This window comes from Parasteatoda tepidariorum, chromosome 2, assembly GCF_982258835.1.
Source record: "Parasteatoda tepidariorum strain Cologne lab strain chromosome 2, Ptep-v5.0, whole genome shotgun sequence".
NCBI lineage: Eukaryota > Metazoa > Arthropoda > Arachnida > Araneae > Theridiidae > Parasteatoda > Parasteatoda tepidariorum.
This window is the reverse complement of record NC_141756.1, coordinates 46,680,881-46,707,378: the sequence shown is the minus strand read 5'-3', so window position 1 is coordinate 46,707,378 and position 26,498 is coordinate 46,680,881. Positions and strand designations below refer to the sequence as shown.

Sequence of the window (26,498 nt, the reverse complement as noted above, 5' to 3'; positions counted from 1 at the left end):
TCATTCAGTGGTATTGCTGGTAGAGGGGCTGAGTTTTGAGAAAATGTTTTGCATTTTTTAATATTGTCATTGAATACTTGGCTTTGTTTAACTTCTTCATTTGTATTAAAATAAACACTTTTTTGGTGGAAACTCTTAAGTTTGTGGTTTGAAGTGTTCACTTTCTTTCAGAATATCGTATTATAATTCCTTGCAAGAACATTAAGTCAATCTTAGATCTAAGCACGTGAGTCGTTCGGGAGGACGGTGGGTATATGTCCCCCTCTGTAAATTGAAATCTCTAAAAGTTCCTTTCAATATTTCAGACAAATAAAGAAAATTTTTATGAACCATATTCGATTTAAATTCATCGAATTTTAAAAACTAGAAAGGGATAATGATAAATCTTTTTCAAATATTTAGCACACGCAAAAAGTTTTTTCTTAGGTTGAAATTTAGAGAACTATTGTGACTGTGCAATTTAATTTCGTCGCCCTCGAAAATTGGATTTCTGCAACACCCATGAGTCTAACATAATTCATGATTACTTATTTGGAGGTTCAGAGTTTTATCCCAAATTATAATGCAGGATAATTTATTTTTCATTCAAATTTTAAAATTTATTTATGGCGTTAAACTATTCTATTTTAAACCGAATTACAAAAAGAAAAGAAAATTGATTTTCTAGAAACTGGAACAATTTAAAATTTCGTTCGAAATAGGCTATAGGTGGCGTAGAGCAGAACTCTTTACCTATGTCAACACTTCATTTTGTGTGCTTTCACCATTAGCGTGTGGAGAGTCATAGAAGAATGACGCATGGCAGTTTCTCTCGTTATTTTCAAATACAGTAAAAACTTTTGAGTTCCGAAAGTGTATGGAACTGAAAACTACAGTGAACATAGTTCTAAAAAAAAGCTTCAGTTAAACATGAAAAATATTAGGAAAAGGGAATATCGTGGTATATTTCTATACAACTAAGAAGAAGAAGAGAGGAAAAGGGGGAGGGTTATGACATGGAACCGGTCTTTTCCCTAGATGGCGCATCACGCATGCTGATCTCATTTCTTACCAGTTTTATTTTAGAAGTTGGCAATGAGTAGAAACCGGTTAGAATTAGTAAATATTTACATTGTGTCAAGAAATTGAGCAGAAACATGATTTGATGATTAGTTTTTAAACATTCTATTGTTCTTTGCGTTTTGCATTTTTAGTGTCATGTTTGCGTTAGGTATCCCTCTGTATTTAGTAAATGCGCAAATTACAAGAAAGCAAATGTTTTTTTAATATTTTATTTACCAAGAATGTTGATAATAAAATTGAAATTATGTTTTTTTTATTTCGTTCTCATCAAGCAGTTTTATGTTCTTTGCTTGAATAATGGTTTAGCTTTAACACCGCCAATGGGATGGTTAGCTTGGGAACGATTTCAATGTAATATTCGGTGTGATATATCTCCGGAAAATTGTATAAGGTAAGTTTGTTGTCTTCAAAATTATTTGTAGTAAAGAGTGTTTCGGTTTTTATCTACTATGCTTGTTTCATTAGTAGTATATTTCAAATTATTCATTCAGGTTCTCAGGTGTAGACTGGGTAACGTTAAATTAGCTAGATTTTCCGCATCTTCCGTGGTGAAGAACGTAATAATTCAGTGCCTTAAATTAGAAAAGAAAATTTACTGCAGAATAATCACCAAGTCTTGGCAACTTCGGGGCAGCGTCCCGATAAAAAAGAAGCATTTTTGAAGGGGTATAACTAATAGCTACCTCTGGATAAAGCTCTACACGTTTTAGTTAAAAACAATTTCAAGATAAAAATCTATTTAGTGATTGTAGTTGGCGCAACAGATCACGATTAGGAAATATCCTCTTTTAATTTGTGTACCATACTGATTTATTCATTATTTTCCCTATAAATGTGATTTGGAAAACTAACTGAATAATAAACTTGGATAACAAATGTGTTTACTAAGAAAAGTTTCTCCATAACCTTTACTACACAAAAACTCCGCGTTTTTTCCCTTGCCCTGAAAAACTCTGATTCCAAAGGTGTTTTGTATTTTTAATAATTCTATTATCTTTATTTATTCTTCATTAATTAAGTTTTTTGAAGTTGTATAATTTTATTAAAAGGCTTTTTTTTATGTAACCATTGTTTAAAATATTTTAGGGAAGAGCTGTTTATGGAAATGGCAAATAGATTTGTAGAAGATGGCTTCAGAGATGCAGGATACACTTACATTAATATTGATGATTGTTGGATGAATCCTCATAGATCAAAAGATGGAAATTTATATCCAGACTACAGTCGATTTCGTCGTGGAATCAAATTTCTTGCTGATTATGTAATCATAAAATACTCTTAAACTGAACTATAAAATTAAGTTGCGATTCTTTTGTTACTTAATAATTTTCTTACTAACAATAATGTATGTTTAATCTGCAATAAGTTATACAGCTACTGTAAAATGTAAATAGTTTCAGAATATTGTGGTGATATTGAAAATGATTTTTGATATATAGAATCATTTTTAGCAATTTAAAAAGAACATTTTAAATATAACATAAAGAATACAACAAAAATGTATGTTACTATCTGTGTATAAAATCTGGTATTCTGTAGAATATCATATTTCACACATTGATGATAGTATATATATTTGAATTAAGACACTCAGAAAATTAATAAATAAAAGTTGTACTGGATAGCTTTGGTAACTAAATTTTTTTTTAATAGTTAGATTATTAAATTAGATATCTGCACTTCTTTTGAAAAACATTTATTGACAAAATCTTTTGTTTGGTTTAGAATAAGGTACAGATAAATGTTTTAAAGATGAATAACACATGAATAATTTTTTGTCATTATTACTTTATCATTATTTAATTTTTTGTTATATTATATTAATGACTATTTTTAAATAAAAAACATAACCAATATTAAAGAGTGTAATATAACTTTTTCACTAGTTATTTGCATACCTACTGTGCCTCGTGAACGCTTAAAATTTATAATGTTAAATTTTTCATTTATATCTTTTTTTCTTTTGATGGGTAAAATTGAGAAAAAAGAAACATGTGTATTGTTGTTCTTAGATAAAAGTTTACTTTATATTGTAATTTCAGATGCATTCTCGTAACTTAAAGCTTGGAATATATCAAACTTTTGGTCTTAAGACTTGCATGGGTTTTCCTGGCATCATCGGCCATATGAAACAGGATGCAAGTATGTTTGCATCATGGGATGTTGACATGGTTAAACTGGATGGTTGTTTTACTCACCCTTCAAAAATGGATGAAGGTAATTTATTTATTTAACAAATGAATTTAACCTATATTTAGATAGGACAACTGTATATGCCACTCTTACTTTCGCAAATTTTAGTTTTAATTATGCTTTGGGAAAACTTAAAGAATTGGCATAACTTTATTTGATAGAATTCTATTTTATTGCAATTTTTAAATTTCCACTTTACTCTCTTATGAATATTAAAAAGTATTGTCAGGAGAATTTTTAATAAGATTTTCATGAGAATATATTTTGGTAAAACTATTTATTAATTCTGAAGTTTTCTCTATATTTCTCTTAATTAGGTATTAGTACCATAAGTTAAATTATAATAACATTTTTTCTCTTACATAACTGAACATAATTTACCAAGAACATCTAACCAGGTATGTTATTTCTAGCAAAGGCAAAATTTAACTACAATAGAATACCATAGTCTAGGAGATTAAAGGTCCTTTAACGTATGCAAAAAAAGCTTCTTTTTTAAACTAAAATAATTTTTTAAATCTTCACTACTATTAAAAAATACAAAATTTTCACTTTATAAAACATAAATCAGACCAATACTTACTTATGACTCAGACGTGTAACCTGATAAGAGCTGAAGAAAATAAAAAAAGTAATTTTCAGGAGAAGAGTTTCGCAGGTCATTCTTGCTGGGATAGAAATCAACAAAGTTTAAAGAAGACTTTGAGCCACACACATATAAAGTCTATAGGAAGACAGGTATTGTAAAATTCATAAAAAAAAACTGGATGAACAGGGTGGCTCATTTATTTGAAATGGATAATGATCCCACTGCTGATTAAAAGAACTTCTTTTTCATAAATGGCTAACAAGCAAGTTAAGGAGTAGATGAATAGAGTTAGTGGAGACTAATGTAATCTAAAACTTTGACTAATGTAAGTCAAATTATAATAAAAAATGTTACTAATCAATTATCAGTTATATACTGTCGAAAGTCCCATATCCAAAATCATCTGGTAAGATGGGAAAATAGGTTTTTAAGGTAAACAAACATCAAAACATATATTATTTTATAAAAAAGTAACAAATGAAAATTAACATAAATTTCATTCAACAGTGCTTTCTTGTTGGTTGAATGACATTTAAAAGTTAATAATGTTAATATCATAAAATATAGACATATATATAAAAAATAAATCAAAGTGAGCAGCTGATAATTTGATCTTTTTCTTTCATGAATGAAAATATATTTCTCTCTCTTTTTTTCTTCTTTTCTTTATGATGTGAAAAATTAGAAGTGCAGATTAAAATAACGTTAAAATACCAGTCTCAAGCTCCAAAAGTAAATTTGACTTAATATTAATAAAAAAATAATAATAATCTAAAGTAAGAAGCAGAAATGAGTAGATTTTTAAAGGAAAACATCATTGGTTAATTTAAAGAAAATTGCAACTAAGATTGCCCTCTGGTATTCTTTTCAAGCACTATTAATATTCAATTTCATTAATTTTCATTTCTTATTCCCAATAAATGTTTAGCTATCAAAGAAGTTGCAAAAAATGCAACTTTTCCTTCTTACATAAATATTTTTATTATTATTGTTTGATGACTAAGATTTTCATTTTAATGCTTCAAAAACATTATTTTAGAAAAAAAAATGTCCGAAAAATAGACTCTTCCAGTTAAAAGATGGGATTGGGATGAGATATAGGACTTTCGTACTTTAGTAATATATATGTATGTACTGTAATATATAAAATTTAAAGTTAAAAGTTTATGTTATTATACTATATTTGAGTTATGTTGAAAGTATGTTTAAATGCTATTTGAGGAAACCTTTTAATTTTAGAATATCACAGATGAAAAAATTAAATTCAGCTGAGAAACGAGCAATTCGACTTATGTACATTATTTTTAAAAGATTTTCTATATAATCTAATTACAATGTAATCTAGTTGCATATCTTAGTTACTATTTTTTGTTCCATTTTGATTTCTTTGAGAATATAGAATAAAACATGTTAATTCAAAGTTATTGAATTAATGTGTATAATACTTTATTTTCTATAAATTTATTTGGAAATGGTAAAAGCTAAAAAGAATAGCTTTTTGTTTAAATATAAATATTTTATTATAGATGTTTAATGATTAAAATTATAAATTTAAAGTTTCAAAAACTTTTCATTTCTGACATTGTTACATATGAAACTATTTATTTTGTAAAAATAAATAGTAAACATATTGTTTTACTATTTATTTTTGTTATCTATCTTTATTATTCTTGTTTAAGTTATATTTATATTATTCAATTCATATCTTAACTGTTGAAAAAAAAATAGTGGACATAGTGTTTATGTTAAATTTAGACATCACATATACAGTTGAGTTATGCATTTGTTTCAGGTTATATTGAGTTTGGAAAGTTCTTAAACCAAACTGCTAGACCCATGATATATTCTTGCAGCTGGCCATATTATCAACTTATGTCCAACATGGAAGTAGGTATTAAGGAAAAAAAAAGGCTTTGATTCTATTAAATTACTTCTCAAAAATAGGTAACAAATAAAATGAAAATAATAAAACTAAACACAAAATACTTTACAATGCATAGTTACAATCTTTCAATTTAATTTAGCCTATGTATGAATCAATTGCTCAACACTGCAACTTGTGGCGAAATTACCATGATATTAAAGATTCCTGGCAAAGCATTGAAATGATCATAGATTTCTTTGGAGATAACCAGGAAGTGCTTAGTAAACACACTGGACCAGGTCACTGGAATGATCCAGACATGGTCAGTATGTTGTAAAATCGCTAAATTATTTTTGTGAAAATGATGCGCAGATTATCATTTTAATGTGTATGATATAGCAATTATCATTTTCATAATGTTGTGAATTATAAATGATAAATTCTTAATTAATGTTATTATAAATTCATCATATACTTATGCTATTAATTTTTGTTTAGCATCTGAAATAAAAATCATTCTTATTAAAAATATGTTATGGTAGCCATTATTTTGTATGATATTCTTTTAATGATTCATAATCTGAATCACATATTTGTATTACATGTTATTTTCATAGCTTAAAATTATGAAATATTTTTATTTTGTGTGGAGATTTTTATTATATCATAGTATTTTTATCATATCATGTCATATTTATCATATCATGTCATATTTATCATATCTTTTAAATTGAGTCTTTGTAATCTCACATGAATGTTAGAATTACATTTTATTAAGATTTTTTTTAAAGATTAAAATACATTATAATTATAAATGGTTCAATCATTAGGATAAATAATGTTTGAAAAATAAATTCTAATTTTGTGACTATAGCATGTTTTGGTGCTTTGAGCCGCTTATCTAAGAATAATTAATAGAATTGTTTTGTGCATAAAAGAATTTGAACTAAAATTTCATATTCTACATTTAAAAAAATATATTTATAAATTTTATGGAGATTATTTTTTATGCTGTGGTGCATTTCTTCTATTTATGCTTGCTTTCACTTATTTATGAATAATTAGCAGTTTGTTTAGTGCATAATCAAGTTTTAAACTAAAATTGCATTTAGCTTAAAATAAAAGCTACAATTTTCAACTATCAAAAAATTATAAATTTATCATTTTATACACCGTTTTCTTAGTTTAAAAATTAAAGTAATGTAGTTTATAGTAAAAATATTAATATTTTTTAGTATAGTGTTTTTTTTTTATTTTTTAATTATATATTTTATTCTTCACTTAGCTTTTGATTGGGAACTTTCATCTTACACCTGGTCAATCAAGAGCACAGATGGCTATTTGGTGTATTATTCCTGCTCCATTATTAATGTCAAATGATTTAAGAGACATAAAGCCTATTTTTCGAGACATTCTCATTGACAAAAGAGCCATTGCTATTAATCAAGATCATCTTGGTCTTCCAGGCAAAAGAATATATAAAGTATACTTACAGTTATTAATTTTTTTTGTTTCGTTATTATTTTAACTAGCGCCTTTAAATATTAATGCTGAATTAGTTAAAGTTGTTCTTTCCAGAAAAAGAAAACATTTTCTTTTCTTTGTGTTTTCTCTGATTTACTAACAATGTTTGACCAGAAAGTTTTGTACAAATTCCCCATTACTAAAAAAAAATTACTGAACGTTTACTCTTCTCGAATGTCATGTTATAAATATAGTACTATGTGTAATTTTTAAATACTTTTGATAGTTATACATTTTGAATGGTGTGATGATTTTTCAGGTCTGTACGTCAAGGTTTTCTATTGCTTTAATAAATTTTAAAATTTTTTCATCTTATAAGTTTACTAAAAAGAAAAACTAAAATGTGATTTAACTAGTTTAAAAAGACCATATTGAATGAAAAAAAAAGCATTCATTAAAAAGCAATGCAACAATAGTTTTCTATAAATATACTACTCTAAGAGAATGTATGTAAAATATAAAGATAGGAAAACAATAGTTTTTACAAATGCCCTTTGAGCATTTTAATTTAATTTATTGTTACTTTTCTCTCAAAAATTTTATGCATGGTCTAAATATATGCAAAATTGAAAGAGTAAATTTAATTTTGAAAGTAAATTTAAAAAGCAAAATATTTAAAAATGTAGATTACTTATCCCAGGTTTTTTCCTTGGTGTCTTACGGGGGGGGGGGGGGTAGTTTTTCTTGTCTTAAAAACTTAAAGTGTTCTTTAGACTTAGATGCATCAAAACAGAGTTTAGGAATTGATTTTTCAAAATATCAGACATATATATCTCAGGATATTTCAATTTTAAGCAATGCATACTCCTTTTTTTATTTTGTGATTCATTTGTGTACCAAAATGTTAAAACCTGTAGGTCAAATTGAGAATCTTTTTTTCTAAAGAATCCAAGTATGAAATAAAAGAAGTTTCTGTCTAGTATTTTGAATTTTCCTTGACTCTACTTTCAAGGGGTGAAGTTGGGGGTCAAGTTTTAAACATTAAATTCACCTTTGAAAATATATTATTTTTGTTTTTAGATTTTTTTAACCCATGTATATTTCTCTAGATGATTTGAGGGTGATTTCCATGCATTTCGAACCCTATTGCATAATGCATTTATTTTTTTAATCTATTTTTTCTACTCTTTCATGCAATTGTATTTTTTAATATTAGATTAGGTTATTTACATATTAAAACTAACTCATAAGGGGTTCACCAGAATTATTGAGAAATACCTGGAAACTGTTAATAAGTCGGCATTCTTAAGAAATAATATAGAGCCGTTAATGAACTATTTTAGGTTGTGATATTGTTAAAAGTATGAACTACTAGTTTTACTAATAATTCATAATTTTTTTAAGGAAATGGATTAAATAAAAAATTGGTTTTATGGGATCTTAAAATTTCCTCTTCAATATAGCTCTATTTTGTTCTATTATTGATTTATACAAGTATGCAATAAAAACATGCTCACAAAAAAGAATAAAAATGTAAGCAAAGATATACAAAATATACCTTTCACTTATCAGATTTGCAATATAAAATTTAAAATTATCAGTGGGGAAAAATTCTTGATTAATAGTAATCTACTAAAAGTTGTGTTTAAATTATGTAATGATATGGCAGGGGATATTTGATCTAATACATCTGAGGGGGGGGGGGATTAGATAAATCGAGCATAAGATGTAAGTAAATGTAACTTTAATTTGAATCTACATATGCAAATATTGTAACACAAATTAACAATGAAAACACAAATGACACAATATACACACTAAAAATTGCCTATATCATTTATAAGGAAAATCAAAAGATAACTTTGAATGTACTCTTTAAATGCTAGAGTATATTTATTAAAAAAAATCCAAATAGGCATTGCGCAATTGAATTGTCGAAATACAATTTAGATTTCTTTATTTGTGAAAAAAACTGTGATTTTTGAACTGTGATTATCAAATTGGTTTAGAAGATTAACAAAAAGTTCCTTTTTTGGGCAAATGAGATTCTTCCAATATATTAAACTAGGTGTGAAAGGTTGCAAAAGTGTATTGAGAAAAAAAAAAGAGATAATTTTACAACATCAATTTGGAGCTTACTCTACTTGGAAGAACTGAGAGCCATTTTCTTCAATAACTCGACTTGTTGACTAATAAAAATTCATATTGACTAGTACCTAAGCAAATTAATTAAAAAAAATTTTTTGAACTATTTAAGAAGAATGCTTCTACAAGTTTTAAATAATTTATTAAAAGGTTGTTGCTTATTCTCCTTGGCTTAGACAAACTAAATCAAGTGCAGCTGCCCCATAGAGGCACCAATACAATCTAAGACATGAGAGGGAGGAGCGATGGCAGAATAGCCAAAAAACAGTGTAAGTCTTCTCATTTCCGTTAAAAATTATATTCTTAATGTGACCAGTCCTAAGTCTAGATTGAGTGGTCTGAGCAAGTCTTGGAAAGAAGCACTGCAATAACATTCCCGGGGACTCAGGGGCATACCAAGCATATCTGGGCAGAGTCTCCTCCAAGTAGTGTTGATATTTAGTAAAATTTCTCTACTTAAAGGTTATGTGAATATATTTTTTTCTGGACATTAGTTTAAATTAAATTTTATGCAAGTATTTAACTATTTTGTTGTCTAAGAAATAACAGGCATTCTGATTCCAAATTCGAAAAAATATTTATAAATAGCCTTTTGTTATTTTTTGAAGTGATTTTTATTCCTTTATTTGCTTTTTAGAAAAATTCTTTTGAGGTTTGGAAGCGCCCAATAGCACCTATTTTGGGAAATGAAACTTCTTATGCTTTACTTTTTTTAAATCGACAGCCCAAGAAAAGATATGTTAGTTTTTCTCCAATAGAATTTGAGATGAACTCAAAAAACGGATACCTTGCAACAAAGGCATTCAGCGATGAAGATTTCGGAATTGTGTATCCAAATGGTGCAATTGATATTGTTGTTCAAGGACTGGATGTTGTTTTGTTGAATTTTAAATTAGATATTACTTAAATTAACTGTATATATTTTAATATTGTGTTTATGCTTTTAAATAGCATGTTGTTACAGATATTACTTATTATATAAGAAATTGTTGGTTAAATTTTTAGCACAATGGATTATCGCACAGTATATTTTATTACCTTTGGAATGGATGTTGTGTTATTTAACAGTAACTGGTTGCCAAATAAATATTTATACATTTTGCCTGTTTGAATATATTCATTAACATATTTGGTCTACCATTATAGTATTTAATTATTATTATTTTTTTAGAAACAAATGGACTTATTTTGAGAGTTTTTTTATGTCTATATAATAAGCATTAATCATCAATGCCACTAACCAATTATCTTCAATCAGTTGTAAAGTTTGATCAAATTTAGATGCAGTCAATTCACTATATCTGGCATATTTCTATAGCTTAATTTTTTATCGGGTCCCTTCCTTTTTTCTATTCTTCTTTATTTTCATGTTAATTATTCTTAATTACTCCTTTAACTTGATTTTTTTTGAAAGAGGATTTTATCTTTAATATTTGAAAAAAGTAGAAAAATATTAGCCATTACTAGGAAGGTAAGATTGTCTTTTTCTTTCTTTTGTTAATCATTGTATTTTTTCATGGGTGAGTACACCAGAATGTTTATGAAAACTTAGCTATAAAGCACAAAATTCCCTAATCTAAAAACACTAAGTTCTGGATAAGTTTTGTGTCAAGCATTTATTGTTAAAGCTTGTGTAGATAATAAGTTTATTGTTAATGTCTTAAAAAAAGTTAAAAACTCTTTAACTTGGACAAAAAATTATTTCTATTAATATAATCAACCAATTATGAAAAAGAAATACAGTCAATTCGCTATAACTCGAAGTACGATAACTCGAATATTACTATAGCTCGATTTTTTTATGAAGTCCCGACCCTTTTTTCTTCAATTTCATGTTAATTATTCTCGATTACTCGAATTTTACTCCCTTTAACTCGATTTTTTTTGGATCTTTTAAAGCAAGAAAAAAAAACCTAGGAGCTGATATCTTGCCCCTCCCTTTGCAACACACACACAATGTCATTCACACTCTTCAATGAGAAGCTAAAGCTGTCCCTCTTGAAGTATGTGAACAGTGGTTAAATGAAACGTTACCAAATTTACTTCAAGGATGCAGTTAAAATAATGTTTTCAATATTGATGAAATGTTTTTTTTTTTTTTAAATGTCTTCCAAATAAGACTATGGTGTTTAAGGATGAAAACTGCTTAGGGGGTAAAATGAGCAAGGAGCGTTTGATTGTCCCAGTTGGAGGAAATGCGTCTGGGACAAAGAAATTGTCCTTACTTGTTATCGGAAAATACCGAAATCCCCGATGTTTCAAGAATGTAAAAAAGTATCCTTTGGATTACAAGTCTAACAAAAAGTTTTGGATGACATCAGTTTTATTTGAAGACTATGTCAGAAAATTGGATCGGAAATTCTTCGCTAAAAAAAGAAAAGTAATGCACAGCGCATAGTGATCTACCTAATTTGAAAGCAGTGAACTTGCAGTTTCACCCGCCTAACACAATAGCAAAGTTGCAGTCGATGGATCAGGGTATCATAAAGTGCTTCAAACAGTCTAATCGTAAGTGGCTTGTCAGAAAAATGATCTTAAATATTGTAAGCATTTAGAAGATTTGTAATTAATAAGCATTAATTAAATAATCCGACAATATTTAAGTCCGAAACCGAAACTAACGGTAAGTCGAACTTCCGATATGTCGAAGTTTTGTGTCAGTCCTATCAGATTCGAGTTATCGCGAATTCACTGTATATAGTTCTGTGGAAGTTATTGATACATACGTATTAGCGTTTTATATAATATAGATTAGTGGTAAATAAAATAATGCGAAGAACTATTAGTCCCACCTTCTAACAAATTGGTAGTAGAATAGTTCGGATACAACATTTATTTTTTGTTCTGAAAATGTCATTTACCTGGTTCTTCCACCAAGTTTTCAATTAATAGACTTAAAATAATTTCTATTTTTTTATTTAATATTATTTGTTGCTTTGTTTCGTTGGCTTTTACGTTATTGAAGTAAGCAAAACTCATTTTTGGTAGTTCATTCTATTTGAATAAAGAGAAATCGTATTCAGCATCACTTTACATAATGCTATTGCTGGCAGCTGACTCATAATGGTCACAAATTTACCACTATCAAGTAATTTTCTCCGGTGCACAATCCTTTAAGAGGAGCCGTAAAACACTTAGTATTTTCAAAGTAGCGATATTAAAACTGCTTAGTATTGGTACTGTTTTAATAATCACCAAATATATCAATACTATTATATTTTGTAACATATATTATTATGTTTGATATTACATAATCCTTCAACATTTGAGTTTGTGAAAAATATATTTGTCAGTGACAGCCAATTAAAACAGGAATAAAAAAAAAAAATAGAATTCTTATTAGATCTTGATAAGGGTTTTGAACCAAGACGATTTCTCTATCTGACCTTTAATTTACTGTTAAAATATTTACAAGTAGTGACGGAACAAAGTTCTTTTAATTCTAATTCATTAAAATATTAATACACTAGCTTTGCTACAACTGAAAAAAAAAATGTTCTGAAATCCGATGTAGAATTCTTATTAAGATTGAACCAATTACCATGATACCAGTAGTCCCAGAAGCAGAAAGTGCCTAAAACTGTGACGTACGTCGCAGAACAAACGAAGCTTGTAGAACAATTTGTATCTTGAATAAGTGACAACGTTTTCCTGCGATGATAATTAATAATTCATAGTCATTAACAAAATTTTACACTTCAAAAGTGATGGAAAAAGTAACAAATCAAGAATGTTTGCCTTGGCTTAAAAATAATATAGAGTATCTGAGTATAATCCTGTATTTTAATAAATGAAAATATGGTATTTTAATGTAAAGCTGACTTTTTTTCGCTGTGAAATGCTTGCAGAACATTTGCACAAATTAATAAGTCCTGTTGCAGAACATTTGAAAATATTCTGCTTCTGGGCCAGTAGTACACATTACCGTCAGTAGTACACAATAATTTAGCGTCATTTGTAAATTGCGATTTTCTACGGTTTTCCTAAACGTGTTTCCTATTAACCCTTTCTCCTTTAACTTTGCTTTTCAGCTTATTTTGTTTTATTTCAATTAATGCATATTATCAATATTAGTATGGCATTAGTGTCAGTAATAATACGGTGTTTTTTTTACGGCTCCCCAAAATGAATGAGTATCTTTTCACCATTACTTTTGCTTTTGAATACAAAAGTTTTTTTATATCAATTTTACCAACATTAATTTTCATTGTCGTCAATGACAGTAAGACGATTTCTTAGACAAATATCTGTACTCCATTACTTTTGCTTTCTAGTGCATAGCTTATTTCCTTTATTTCAGTATGCATATACTACCTTAATTAATTAAGCATCATTGGTGTTAATAATAATTTCTCCTTAATGAATTAGTACCACATAGCCATTAGTTTTGCTTTAAATCATATTTTTTTCTATCCACTTACCGTTGATTTAAAATAAATAATTTTTAAAAACACATTCATAAAAAAATATAATAAATTTAAAAAAAAAGTGTGTCGTATGAAGAATTCTGAAATTAAAAATTGCATATTTTATTATTGTTTTGCTATAAACTTGCTTTTATAACTGTTAAGTAAGGGAAATTATGCCTTTTTTTTTAGTTTGAGTTTTTTAAAGGAGTCTGTAATATGTATATTATTCCAAAAAAAAATCCTGATTTTTTTAAAAAAAATGTTCTGATTTTTCTTTGACTCAATACGAAGCCTAGATACACTTTTCTTAATGCGAAAGTAATTACTGAATTTAAATACTTGTAAATGAAAAAAAAAATGTCTCGGATTTATCTAATTTCGGTAATAATATTCTCATATGATTTCTTTCAAAGAACAAATTAAGCACTAAAACAACAAATAACAAAGAATAAAAATATTTTATTGAACAATTTAAAAAGGGCACTGTTTAGTATCTTTGGCTAAAGTGTCCTTCACATTCACACAACCTCAAAATATCACAAAATAAATTATGCGTTTGTTCCGAGGCATGTGCCATTTCAAATGAATAATAAATATATGAAATAAATAACAGATGAATAATAATAAATATACATGAAACATGATGATTGTCTTGCCGTAAATCTGAATAAGTTAAAATGTTCATGGAATGAATAATCATTAAAAACAAGTCCTTAAAAGTTCAAGCCAGTGTCACCGATCTATTAGCTTACACGCCAGGTGGTATAGATGTATGGTATTGCAGGCCATGGCTAGCATGTTGACTAAGGCACACAGACCATGGAACCTTCTAAACCTTGAGTGCAGATGACTGTATTTCGGACATGATCTCAATGCTTCTCCAGGTTTAAATCGACCCACAACATCTTGTCCAACCCCAGCTTCCTCTTCGATTTTACCGCGTTCTGTCATGGTTTTGATCATGTCAGGTACAATATATATCATTCCGGAGAGGTCGCACAGGAAACATAGTGCCAGGTTCCATCGCTGCAAGTAGATAAAAAAAGAATATTTAATTTAAATTTGTAGCTGGAAATCTATTTTTAAGTATTGAAAATAAAGTTAACCGAAAGTTGAATTTTTTTTAACGCTTTGTTGCGAAGTAAGGCGGGGTAGAAAACATAAAAACAAGTTTGATTGTTGGAGGAAACAACAAAGTAGAAATATGGTTTTTAAAAATACTTCATCAAGAAATCAAACTGGCTTTGGAATTTTCGGCCCTGTTTTCCTTAATTGTGATTCATTTGATTTCTATAGCTACACTTTTACTTTCTCCTTATTTAAATAATAATTTGTTGCCCCTCATATGTATACTTTTTTTACGACATTTTCTTATAAAGATTCTTAATATTTACATATATTTAGAGTAGCCATTACGTAGTAAGATTTTAAGCAAAACAAATATTATATATTGTCAAATAGCTGTAAAACAAATATTTACTTTTATATTCTTTCTAATGCTTTAAAAAAAATTCGTTTAACAGAACAAGTTTAAATTTAATTTAATTGGGGAAAATTCATATTAAAATATGAAAGAACAACACTTATATCCATCCAAATACATTAAAAAACTTTGTTTGAAACTGTGAACTTAGTGGTAGAAAGAAAAATTTGAAATTTTTGTCAAGGAAAAAAAATTATCATAGGTGTTAAAAAGGAATTTAAAAATATTTTTGTGTACCGCCGACTCTACTTTTCATTAAGGCAAATAAGCCTTACAAGACATGTGGATAGCGTCTTGCATGTTTTGCAGGGTGTAATAAAATTCCTTAATATATATTTCATGTATTTTTAGAAAACTACACAAATTAAGAGCTGCAATATTAAAATGCGAGAGAACAAAACCATTTTCTAAATCTGACCAATCTTTTTGACGATGATAAAGTCAAAGGAGGAAACACCAAAAAACTATTTATTTGAAAATGAAACTTAAGAGCAGTTGACTGCAAAAATCGAATGTATTCAGCTTCCACTAGACAAATTAACTGTCTTTTGACAGTTTTAATTCCGCGTTTACTTTTTCTGATCCTAATAAGCGTTTTGTTTCTCTCTCTTATATATTAAACATGTAACCCTTAATGTTTACAGTTTATTGACTTCAATTTTTTCAATTATTCTAAAACTATATAAGAAGAGCAGCCAAAACGTTGTTTAACTGAAGTTGAAATATTTAATCGTGTAAGAGAGAAACGCATATAAATATAGGAAGAAAGAACTTCAAAACAAATATAAAGCGGAATTATTGCGAAAAGTTTTTTCAAAAGCATATAAAAATCAAAATGGCGAAATAGAATTTTTTTTCTCTCACTTATAACTATAATTTAATTTCTCAATATTAGATAAATCTTTCGAATTGTTTCCTGACATTGAGCGATTCTTCGTTGGCGGTACAGTTAGGAATTTTTTTTAACGAATTTAAATAAAATTATTATTATTTTTTGCATTTATACTTCGTTATAAGAAATTTCAGGTATAGATCTATTTACAAAAAATTTTTTGACAAATATATTTATTAATTTCATGACTCCCGTGCAGAAAAAAAAACAAAGCTGCCTTATTCCCTTTTGATAATTTCATATCTTTTTTTTTATTTTCAAAAAGGTATATGAATTGTTATAATTGGTAATGATTATTACCTGAGCAATGGCTTCTGGGTTTTGCAGTACAAATATCCAAAGTGTCAAGAATCCAAGCACGCTGTTCAGTAGGAAATATTTAGGAAACAGATGCCTTTGAACCATCCCAAAGATTTTACGAGGTAGGTTGAAGAAAAGAACGATTCCTAAATAGAAGAAGAATGAACTTAGATTATTTAAAAATAAAAGTAAGAAATAGCAATTAATTACAAAAAAACTTCTTGCAAAAGGATAATTTAAGATGATAGAATAATATACGTACCAGATATTAATGTCATCCATATTTGAGTTCCAAAATGGGTGGCGAAAGATGCTAAGTAGAGTAAAGTGGCAGAACGAGAAGATGAGGGTTTGCGGCTTCCTGCTGTGAGCATTAAGAAAAAAGCATACAACAAAGCTGCTCCTGTTGCTAGGTGCATACATTTTGATAGCCTCACATATAAACTGCAAGAAAATAATAATGATTTAATTATCTTATATAAAAATATTTTTTAATTGTTGGAATATGAATTATTACAAAGTAAAGTAATTTTGTAGAATAATATGTATTTTGATAATTAAATAGATTTATAAAAAGAATCACGAAAGGAAAACTAAATAATAACTAATTTTTTTTATTGTTTATGACTGTCGTTTTGTATCGAGTTATTTTAATAAATTTTTAATTCGGAGAAAGATTTTTAAAAATTCATTAGCTTCAGGGAATTTCAGGACTTTAACTTAGTGTATCAGTTTATAATATTGCATGCAACAAATAGTTACAATTCTTACAATCAAAATACTTAAATAAGTTATACGTATTTATAAATGTCTATTAGTACCTTTTCTCTTAAAAAAAGAACAAAAATTTTTATCGAAGAATGAAACCTAAAGAGCTTCAATTAAATGTACTTCAACTAAAAAATATTTTAAGTATTATTACTTGTTTTACTTAATCACATTTTTATCTTATTTTCTTATTATATTATTATCAAAAATATTAACATTTAATAATTAAAAAATAAATAAATAAACTGTAATTTAAATTTTTCTTTTTGTTTTAGTTTTTCGAAAATCATATTCCATTTTAATTTAAATTACTTTTACTTACTATTAAAATATTTTATTACTGCAAAAGAACAAGAATATTTCTCGTTCCACACTGTCCGCTTGAAATGCACGTTTAATAATAATAAAATTATTTTATTTATTCATTTATTCTGCATGTAGTGAAAATGGATAATTCTTATATAATATTTATTGTAGCGCTTATGTATAAAAAATGTATTTTTTTTCCCATCAGAATATTGCATCATTCAGTGGGAAAATTAATTGAGATTAAAGAAGTATCGTCTGCTAAGAATATTTCTTTCCCCTTCAATATAGAACAGGAGTTGGAGGTCGATGCGGTTCGCTAGCCAAGAGTGCTAATCTAATGTTAGATGAACGAACTGGGTCGTTATCTGATGCAACAAACGTTTCTCTTGCGTTCCTCCTTTGTTGAAGCTTTTCTGCCGAATTGCGGAGATCGGTAAAATAAAAAAGGCGGGAAAGCATATCTTAGCCTTTTCTTTTCTCACTCACAGCTCAGCTTTTATTTGAAGTTAAGATAATATTAATTCTATTGATCTTGCAATTATTGCGTTTCAATAACCATTTCTTTCCTTACGTAATCGAAGCTTTATTAGTTTTATTTTATTTATTTATTTTTGCAGTTGTTTGTTTCAAGTTCAGAACAAAGCTTTTCACTTAAATCTTAAAATTTTGTATCATCAATTTGTATTTTGTAATATCATTATGTAAACATCAATTAAAAAAACATACAGTTGAAACATTAAACAAAACAGAAAGTAAATATAATAAAATTAAAATAAATAAAAATCTTTTACTGCCTGCAAAAAATTTTTTCATTTAAAAAAAAAAAAGAAAAAAGTCAAAATAACTGTCGATTTTATCTCCATAATTATTTCATTATGCAGCAGTTCATGAGGCAGTAATTTCCAAAGTTATATTTTCATCATTTGTTCTCGTAACCTCTTCGTTTAATTTAAAATTTCTAGTTGATTTTGAAGTTAAAATACTATCTATAGTAAGATTACTTTTGCTATTAATCTAATAATAGCTTATGATTATCAAAATATGAACAGCAAAAATAAAATTGATCATAATTTTTTTCTCTTCTAAACTTAGTATTTATAAATTATTTATCAAATTTGCGCTATTATTGAAATTGCAAGAAAGAGCGATTAATAAAAAAACTATTTTATAATTAATGTAATAATATTTATTTCGTTAAGACTTTATGAAAAGCATTAAATAAATAAGCTTTAATTTTTTTCATGTTATATTTTGTTACAGTATCAACATTTAAAACTATGCATATCAAACTACTAAAACATTTGTTGGAGAAACAATTTTTTAATCAGTATTAAAATAAGCAATTTAAAAGTAATTCGTTAATGAAATAATGTCTATCACTTTATGGTTAAGACTCTTATTACAATTAAAACGAAATACAATTAAAACGAAACGTTTAATAGAGTAAATAATGCACAAATATAATTTTAAAAAAATTCTTGGCTGGTCTTGCAAGAGAATTCGGAAGCATGATCTGCTAAAATATTTTTCAAAGTTAAACTATTAAAAAAACTAAAAATCTTATTTAGAATTTAGTTAAAAAGTCAATAAAATAAAACTCGCATAAATTGTTTTTTTTTCTCAATTGAATAAATAAATAATCAATGAATTAAAAAATGAAATATTAAATATATTGAAAAAGCAAACTTATTTAAAAAAATTTTAAATTAGATATTAGTAATGCATAAATTGTGCGATAAATTTAAAAAAGTCGAATAAATTCATTAATAACAGAAATATTATGAAAGAGCATTTTCGATGACAAAATAAAATGCTGGAAAAAAGTATGCAAACAAAATTTTTAGCAAATTTAAATTTAATTCATTAAGAAATTGCAATAGAAAATTTAAATGAACTCACGATATATGTATGCGATGTGGCATCACTTTAGAGAAATCGGGTATCCTTTTTGATATCATTCTGGAAGCACACCAAACTGACATGTGTATACTGAGTATAAGCACAAAATATAAATCCAATGCAAAAAACATTTCCATCATTCTTTTATAGTCTCACAACAATCACTCCGCTCTTGCATCATCCAACAGCCCCAAAAGTCTTCCGCGATTGGCTAGGTAATTCACAGGGGATGCTGGAGGTTATATGTCATTGGTCGAAGCATCAGGATTTTCTGTGAAAGAAAGATTTTTTTTTCTTCTTCTTTTCTTTTTATTCCTCAATTTTGAAGTGGATATTATCCATAATTTCTTTCGGGTAAACGACATTTTGCTTCTCCATAGATAAATTGTTATATGTGCATTTATTTTATTTTTTTTTTGGAATTTTCTAAACATGCACCTTTTATAGAATACTATTGTTAACTTGATGTTGTTCAAGGTTATCTAGTTTCGGTTTTTATTCTAGTATAACAAGAATGCGGGAAAAGTATATCCTTGAAGCACGATGTTTTTCTTTTTTTTAATTAAATGTTTTTAAAATAAATAAAGCGACAAAGAGTGAAGCAGGTGAAACTAAAACATGTATTGCATCATTTCTAAAGGTTACTGTAAATCTTACATAATTTAAGGGTTATTGGTAGAAAATTATGCCATGCATTGTATAAGATTTGAGACTATTTAATGAAATTAAACAACTGTTTGAGGATAAATTTAATTTTATCGGGAATATTTTACATATTCTACACATAATTAATGCTGTGTATGATACCATTATTTTTTTTTATTGCAAATATTTATACTCCATTACAAAAAAAAAAAAAAAAAAAAAAAAAAATCAGTAATAGTATGTGCTGCGTACCATTTATGCAGGCGTAGAATATTTTATGTAATTTGATGATAATTCTTCTCAAAATCGAAAAAAAAAACTATTTTTACGGAAGAAAAGTCAGACTCAGAGTCTTTGCTAGGATTTTATTTTGGAGGAGTTCGTATGACATATCTAAAACATTTACGAATTTGATAAGTATGATAATGATAAACATTATATATAGCGTGATAATAATTTATAACTTATATCAATCATAAGGTTATGCAACGTTCTCTTTAAAATTCTTATTAGTAATATTTAAGAACACGTCATTTAAAATTAGTAAGTATTTAACTGCTTAGTGAACTAATTGACTAAATTATTAATTGTTACAATGCATCAAACTAAATTACTTAGTATAATAAAACATATGAGTAAATTTTTCATTTTCTTGAAAATTGTTTAAATTTGTTACAATATTATTTTTTGTTAACTTTTTGCCAAATTTCATTTAATTTAATGAGAATCATAATTGTTTAAATCTGGGAGAACAATTTTTAAATACTGCAATCTAAAAAGGTGTGAAATTTGAAATGAATTTAACTTTAATTTTTGAAGGATAACAAATCTTTATTTAAAAAATAATACAGAAAAATATTCCTTAAATTTTACTTCAGTAAGTATGAAAAATTATTTTTGAAAAAAAAGTATTATTTTATCAAAAATTTTTTTTTCTGAGGAATATTTTAATTTTGGGGAAGTATGTAGCCTATGAGATTGGAAAAATGTTTTTGAATCGGTTTGTGCAGTAAGAAAGTTTTAAATGAAATACTTTAAAAAACTATATGTTTTATTTAATCTATATGTTTTAACCAACATTATTCGGACATCAGAATCAATTGGGTGAACATTTCAATTCATTTAAATTTTAATTTTATGAGGAATTTCTTATATCAGCAATTTAACTTACACTTAATTAAATTATATTTTAAATATTTATTTTCAATATTTTAAATGACATTTAAAAAATAATTTTGTATAAAATGGCAATCTGTATTTTGTGGGGCGAAAGAAATTGTACGTTTTTCTTTTATGTAAATTAGTAATTACATTTATATTGTAAGGCAGGCATATTAAACCCATGAATCAATTGAACATCTTTCATGAAAATTTTTTTTAAAAAAAATTAGTAGACATTTAATGCGCATTTTATTGTTTGGCTGTCACGAGATCTCCTGTATTCACTTGGAGCTCGTCTTGTGATTGCCAGACAGTACTTATTCTTTATCAATAAAAAAAAAAGCATTGTAGTCAGCACTGAAGACCGAATACCTTTACTGTCGTGCAATTGAAGGAACAACGTAAAGGCTTTACTTTCAAGAAACACGTTGTTTTTTCGATCTCACGACATCTTCAAAATTTCAAAACCTTGTATAAACTAAAAATCAAAATATGCAACCTATTAAAATCAACGTTAAGTTTTATGGTTAACCCTTTAGAGGGCCGTGTGTGAAGTATACGTTCCGCAAATTCATTATTTTTTAAAAGTCGATAAAAAGCTATTTCCTCTCTCCCTTTTATGATTTGTGCGCTCATCTGCTTTAAACTTCAAAAAATAAATAAAAAAAAATAATAAAAAAAATCTAATGTTATTTGTTTACATAAGTGTGGGTAGCAATAAAGGTTAGCGTGAAGTCATGAAGAGAAGCAATACTTTGAAGCTATTTTCTCTTATGCTTCATGCGTTCGTTATATCTCATCGAATTTATTTGTAATTTTAAACATGGAATTTGTAAATTCAATTGCTTATAAGCATAGAATGCAAGTAAAATTTTGGAAATCCCCCCCTCCCCCAAATACCAAAAAATACCAAATCGATGAATTTTTCCTGATAAGTCAATCTCAATCCTAAAAATACTTTAACATAAAATTGCTGGAAAAGTGGTCTTATAAAAGATTAAATTATGATTATAAATGAATTGCAATAAATAATTAAATTGTAATTATAAATAAATTATCCTTATAAATAAGGCATAACTATCAATAAATGATGACTATAAATGAATTATAATTATGAATAAATTATAATTATAAAAGGTATTATCAATACACCGAATAGTCAAGCTTCAGATCGATGAATTCCAGCTTCTCTGGTAAGAAAAATTGACCTGTGCGCAATGTCGACTACATTACTATTATCATGCTGCTGATTTAAAAATTGTGGAGCCTTAATCTCCAAGACCTCCCCTGGCCCTCAATGGGGTATTACAGGAATGCTTTACTTTACATTAAACATAGCACAGCTTAAAATTTCTTTTTAAATATTAATTTATTTTTTAATAGTATTAATAATATTATTAATAATAATTCGATTAATCGGAATAACAACAAGGTTGGAACGTGTGTACGCTTGTCCGCTTCCTCTATACAGATGTTTTTCGATGGTCAGATGCCACTGTTTGATTAACATTTGTCCGGTAGTCTCGACATTAGTGTTCTTCAAGGTTAAACATAAAATTACATTAACATGGGAAATACGCCATTGCTTGTTATTCCCTACAATGATGGTGATGGTTTTTTCACTTTTTCTTCTTCTTTTTTTTATGCTCTTATAGGGCTTTCCTAATATGCTCTTATAGGGTATTGTTATAATAACCACCGTTGGTTATTAACAATAGCTAAATTATCCCTTTAAAATGAAATTTATAACTCGTAAAAGAAATTGATTTATTGAATAATAAATTTTTTTTCTTTGATCGCCAACTTCGTAAAATTTTTTTTTCAAAAGAAAATAAAACATGCTTGCTATCCAATTATGGTAATCTCAAGGTCCACCATCAATATGGGACAACCCTCTTCACCCTTATTTCTTGAAATGGGATTATTTTCAGCCTCAAATACGAATGCCCCTAATTTACTAAAATAAAAGAAATAATAGCATTGTTAACGAGGAGCATAAAAAGTTTTTTGAAAAATCCTAAATATATTTCTAATGCAGTTGAAACAAAAATGAAAAATGCTCTGAAATTTGTAGTATCTGAATATTATTTTGTATAATAATTAATATAAATTTAAATAAATTGGTGTAAATAAATCGAAATTTGTGATTGTTGGTCAAAAAGCATGACACCCTTACATAAAAGAACAGTTGATAAAACAAGATGAAACATTTTTACGGTAAAATGAAAAGTGATACATGTTTCAACTTGCAATCAAACGCGTTTAGTTTATTATTGAATTCTGAACTGAAATAAACAAAAATTATTAATAGAAGTTAAAAAGCTGAACAAATAGAACTTTGTATTGCATCTTTTATATAAAAGCGTTTCACAATCGTTGTAATAATTTTTTAATCACCTGTTTAATTTCTTATTTGCTGAAATATGTTGTCATATTGTGACAAAATTGCGTAATATTTATTACAATAAAGCATTTAATACCCTAAAAAGAAAGCATTTGTCTTTCTGTGCTGCTACAAACTAGACGTTTAAAAATCACGATTATCATTGAAGAGATGAATGATAATTGTGCATGTGAAGAAACACGTGAAGAAATGACGGATTTTTTTATTTTTTTCAGAATGTGGGAAAATAGCGACGATTTTTATTTATCTTACTGTACACAGCAAGCAACTAAGCTACTAAGCTTAACCAATCTTTGGCTTAAGCAAAGATTGTATAAGTGTGCGTATAAGTTCTATATATGCGCATAAGTGCGTATAAGTTCTTTGGCTTAACTAAGCAATAAACTAACTGTAATAAGACGATGATTTTATTGTTTGGTTTAAAAATTTATTTAAAATTAAATGCCTGAAATTATCTGAAACCTTTTGGTTACTTGTTTTATTTTAATTCTAAACAAATGCTTGGATGTTCTTTTTTAAAGAATGTTGAGTGTTAATAAAGACAAAGTACTTTTTTTTTCTCAGTACCCATATCAAATTCCGATTCCGATTTAAATATTAATTAAATGCGATAAATAAAATGCAGAATAAAATTAAATGCGATAAATAGAAGCAAATAAAAATACGACAGGGGAAATGAATTATCCAGAATGCTTACTCTTTAATTATACAGCTTTAGCAAAATGTTATCTATCAGTATTAATAGAAGATTTTTCTTTGATTGAGTCTAAAAAAGAGCGTATCAGACTAATCACATTTCCTGACAATGAACAAGACCTTTTATCTCAGTGGATGTGTAAAAGAACTGTAAAGGACTTCTTATATAAATACAAGGAGGCTTTTCGAAAGGATTTTCTTAATAAAGTACATAAAAAGTCCTTATTTACAAGTTATAAAAACAACTAAGGCCACATATAGACTCTAAGTCTCCAGGTGAAATCTATCTTGTTTTATGAATACGTACACAATATTATTTTAAAAGAAATGATATAGATTTGATATAGGAAAATATTGACCTCATATTTTTTTTAAAAAATGTATAAGAATAGCTTAAAAAATTAAATAAATAAATAAATAAAAGAGGGAACACCTTTATATCTTTTGAGCTCAATGGTCAGGTTTGCACGTACTTGGGCTCAATCCTAATGGTTCAAGGGCTTAACCTTAAATATGTTAATTAGCGCAGACGGTATTTTAAGTTACATAATCAGATTCAAGGACTTATGTAATAAACATACTATTTTTCCTGCAACTATACATTCTTAATTATTTAATATGGAGGGTAGCCACAAACTGTAAAAAAAATTGAGTCCGAAAATCAAGGCAGGAAAGTGGTCAAAAGTATGGAACCTTTAATGTTAATTCCTTCAACTTTTTATATATTTCGTCATCTCTAAGACTAACTATTATTTTCTAAAAACTTATTGACCGATTTCCTTTAAATTTTGGATTTTATGGATTATAAATGGGTAAATCAAGTTTTCTATTAATTTGTATTCCTTTCTATTCATTTTTTTCTTTCTTTAGTTAATTAAAATATTAATAATCATGAAAAATTTTACATGGAATTATCCTATATAATATTGTAGCAAGAACATGTTTTATACTTTGTGTGCTAGGCAATGAGTTTTTGTTACTGATTTCGGAATTTAAATTATCGCCTGTATAAATAAATTACCAAATACAAAGTTAAGTCATGAAGTCAAAATGAATGAGGAGGTATTAAATAAAAAATTATTAAAGTGCTCTGTTTTTTTTTTTTTTTTTTTTTTTTGTTTTTTTTTTTTTAAGTTTTTTTTTGTCTATAACCAGGGTATTTTTTTTCTTCCGGTATGTATTACTGAATATCTTTAAGATTTTGAAACTATCTGCCAGTTGCATGTGCACGTCTTGAGTATCTCAGGCATGCTATATAGCGTTGAGGTTTGAAGACGTGGCTGGCCAATCCACGTGGTGCAATTTTTCTGCAAATCGTCAACAAAATGAGGCAAATGAAAAATATTTGTATAAATGTTTTATACAATAAATAACTATTTAAATTATTTAAATTCAGTTTACGAAATCTAAAATGAAAAGAGAATAATTTTATTTAATAATTAGGAAACTTTGCCTTCTACTCGAAATGAAAGTCCTCAAAGAATTGAAGAGCCATGAAAGGAGTTTCATGTCCATAAAAGCGGATTCGGAAAAAAATTTTTTTTTTGCACTCAGAGCGGAAGAGTTTTTCCACTGTACGATCCATCTTCCACATACGGTACAACTCTCAGGAAGAATTAATTAATTAAAAGTATTCCTCAAAATGCAACAGATGGCAATCCAAATGGAAAAATGGACATAAACTGTTCTTCCTCTTGGTTTTCAATTGTTAAACACAAACCTTAAAAAATTGCTGCCCAACCACCGAAAATTTATCAGGCTAAAAATTAGACCTTACGCCCTTGTAGTTATAGTTAATAAATGATAATCGAGTCAAATAAATAGAAAAAGTCAGAGAACCATATCCCCTAATTAACCCATTATTTTGTTCGATTCTACAACTACGATTTTATATCTCCCATCTCCGGTGGTTAATGCATACAATTACGCGCATTTATTACGTAAGTTGAAGAGTTATTTGTTTGATTATATCATCCTTTTGTCCATAACAAATTTCTTTTAAATTTGTCAAGCGTTTCTGAAAATTATCTACAAAATAAAAATCTTAATTTTTTAAAAAATGGTGTAACGAAGTCTCTTTTATTTATCGGTATCATGGAAATAATTATTTTTATTTTCAATTCTATTGCTTTCCACAAAGGAAGAAGATGGGACTAATTGAACACAAATGTTTTGTAAGTCGACCAATAAAAAAAAATATATCTTTATTTTTTTT

General features: G+C 27.2%; 2 protein-coding genes across 3 annotated transcripts; one reads left to right on the top strand and one right to left on the bottom strand.

The window, feature by feature from the left end:
* Window positions 1-1,080: 1,080 nt before the first annotated feature.
* LOC107442827 (alpha-N-acetylgalactosaminidase) lies at window positions 1,081-10,417 on the top strand. Of its 2 annotated transcripts, XM_016056484.4 has the most exons (7): window positions 1,081-1,453; window positions 2,149-2,323; window positions 3,105-3,279; window positions 5,637-5,731; window positions 5,869-6,030; window positions 6,994-7,191; window positions 9,955-10,417. In XM_016056484.4, the coding sequence occupies exons 1-7, from the start codon at window positions 1,284-1,286 to the stop codon at window positions 10,222-10,224; spliced, it is 1,245 nt and encodes a 414-aa protein (XP_015911970.2). In that variant the 5' UTR covers window positions 1,081-1,283; the 3' UTR covers window positions 10,225-10,417. The 2 variants fall into 2 exon arrangements, with proteins under 2 accessions (XP_015911970.2, XP_015911971.2); XM_016056485.4 differs by lacking the exon at window positions 5,869-6,030 and having other exon boundaries at window positions 1,101-1,453.
* Window positions 10,418-14,165: 3,748 nt separating this feature from the next.
* Window positions 14,166-19,534, bottom strand: LOC107442828 (transmembrane protein 205). Its single transcript, XM_016056486.4, has 4 exons — window positions 19,378-19,534; window positions 16,664-16,845; window positions 16,402-16,547; window positions 14,166-14,752 (listed from the first exon to the last, which is right to left on the bottom strand). Exons 1-4 carry the CDS (start codon window positions 19,515-19,517, stop codon window positions 14,459-14,461), a joined length of 762 nt encoding a protein of 253 aa, XP_015911972.1. The 5' UTR covers window positions 19,518-19,534; the 3' UTR covers window positions 14,166-14,458.
* Window positions 19,535-26,498: the final 6,964 nt, after the last annotated feature.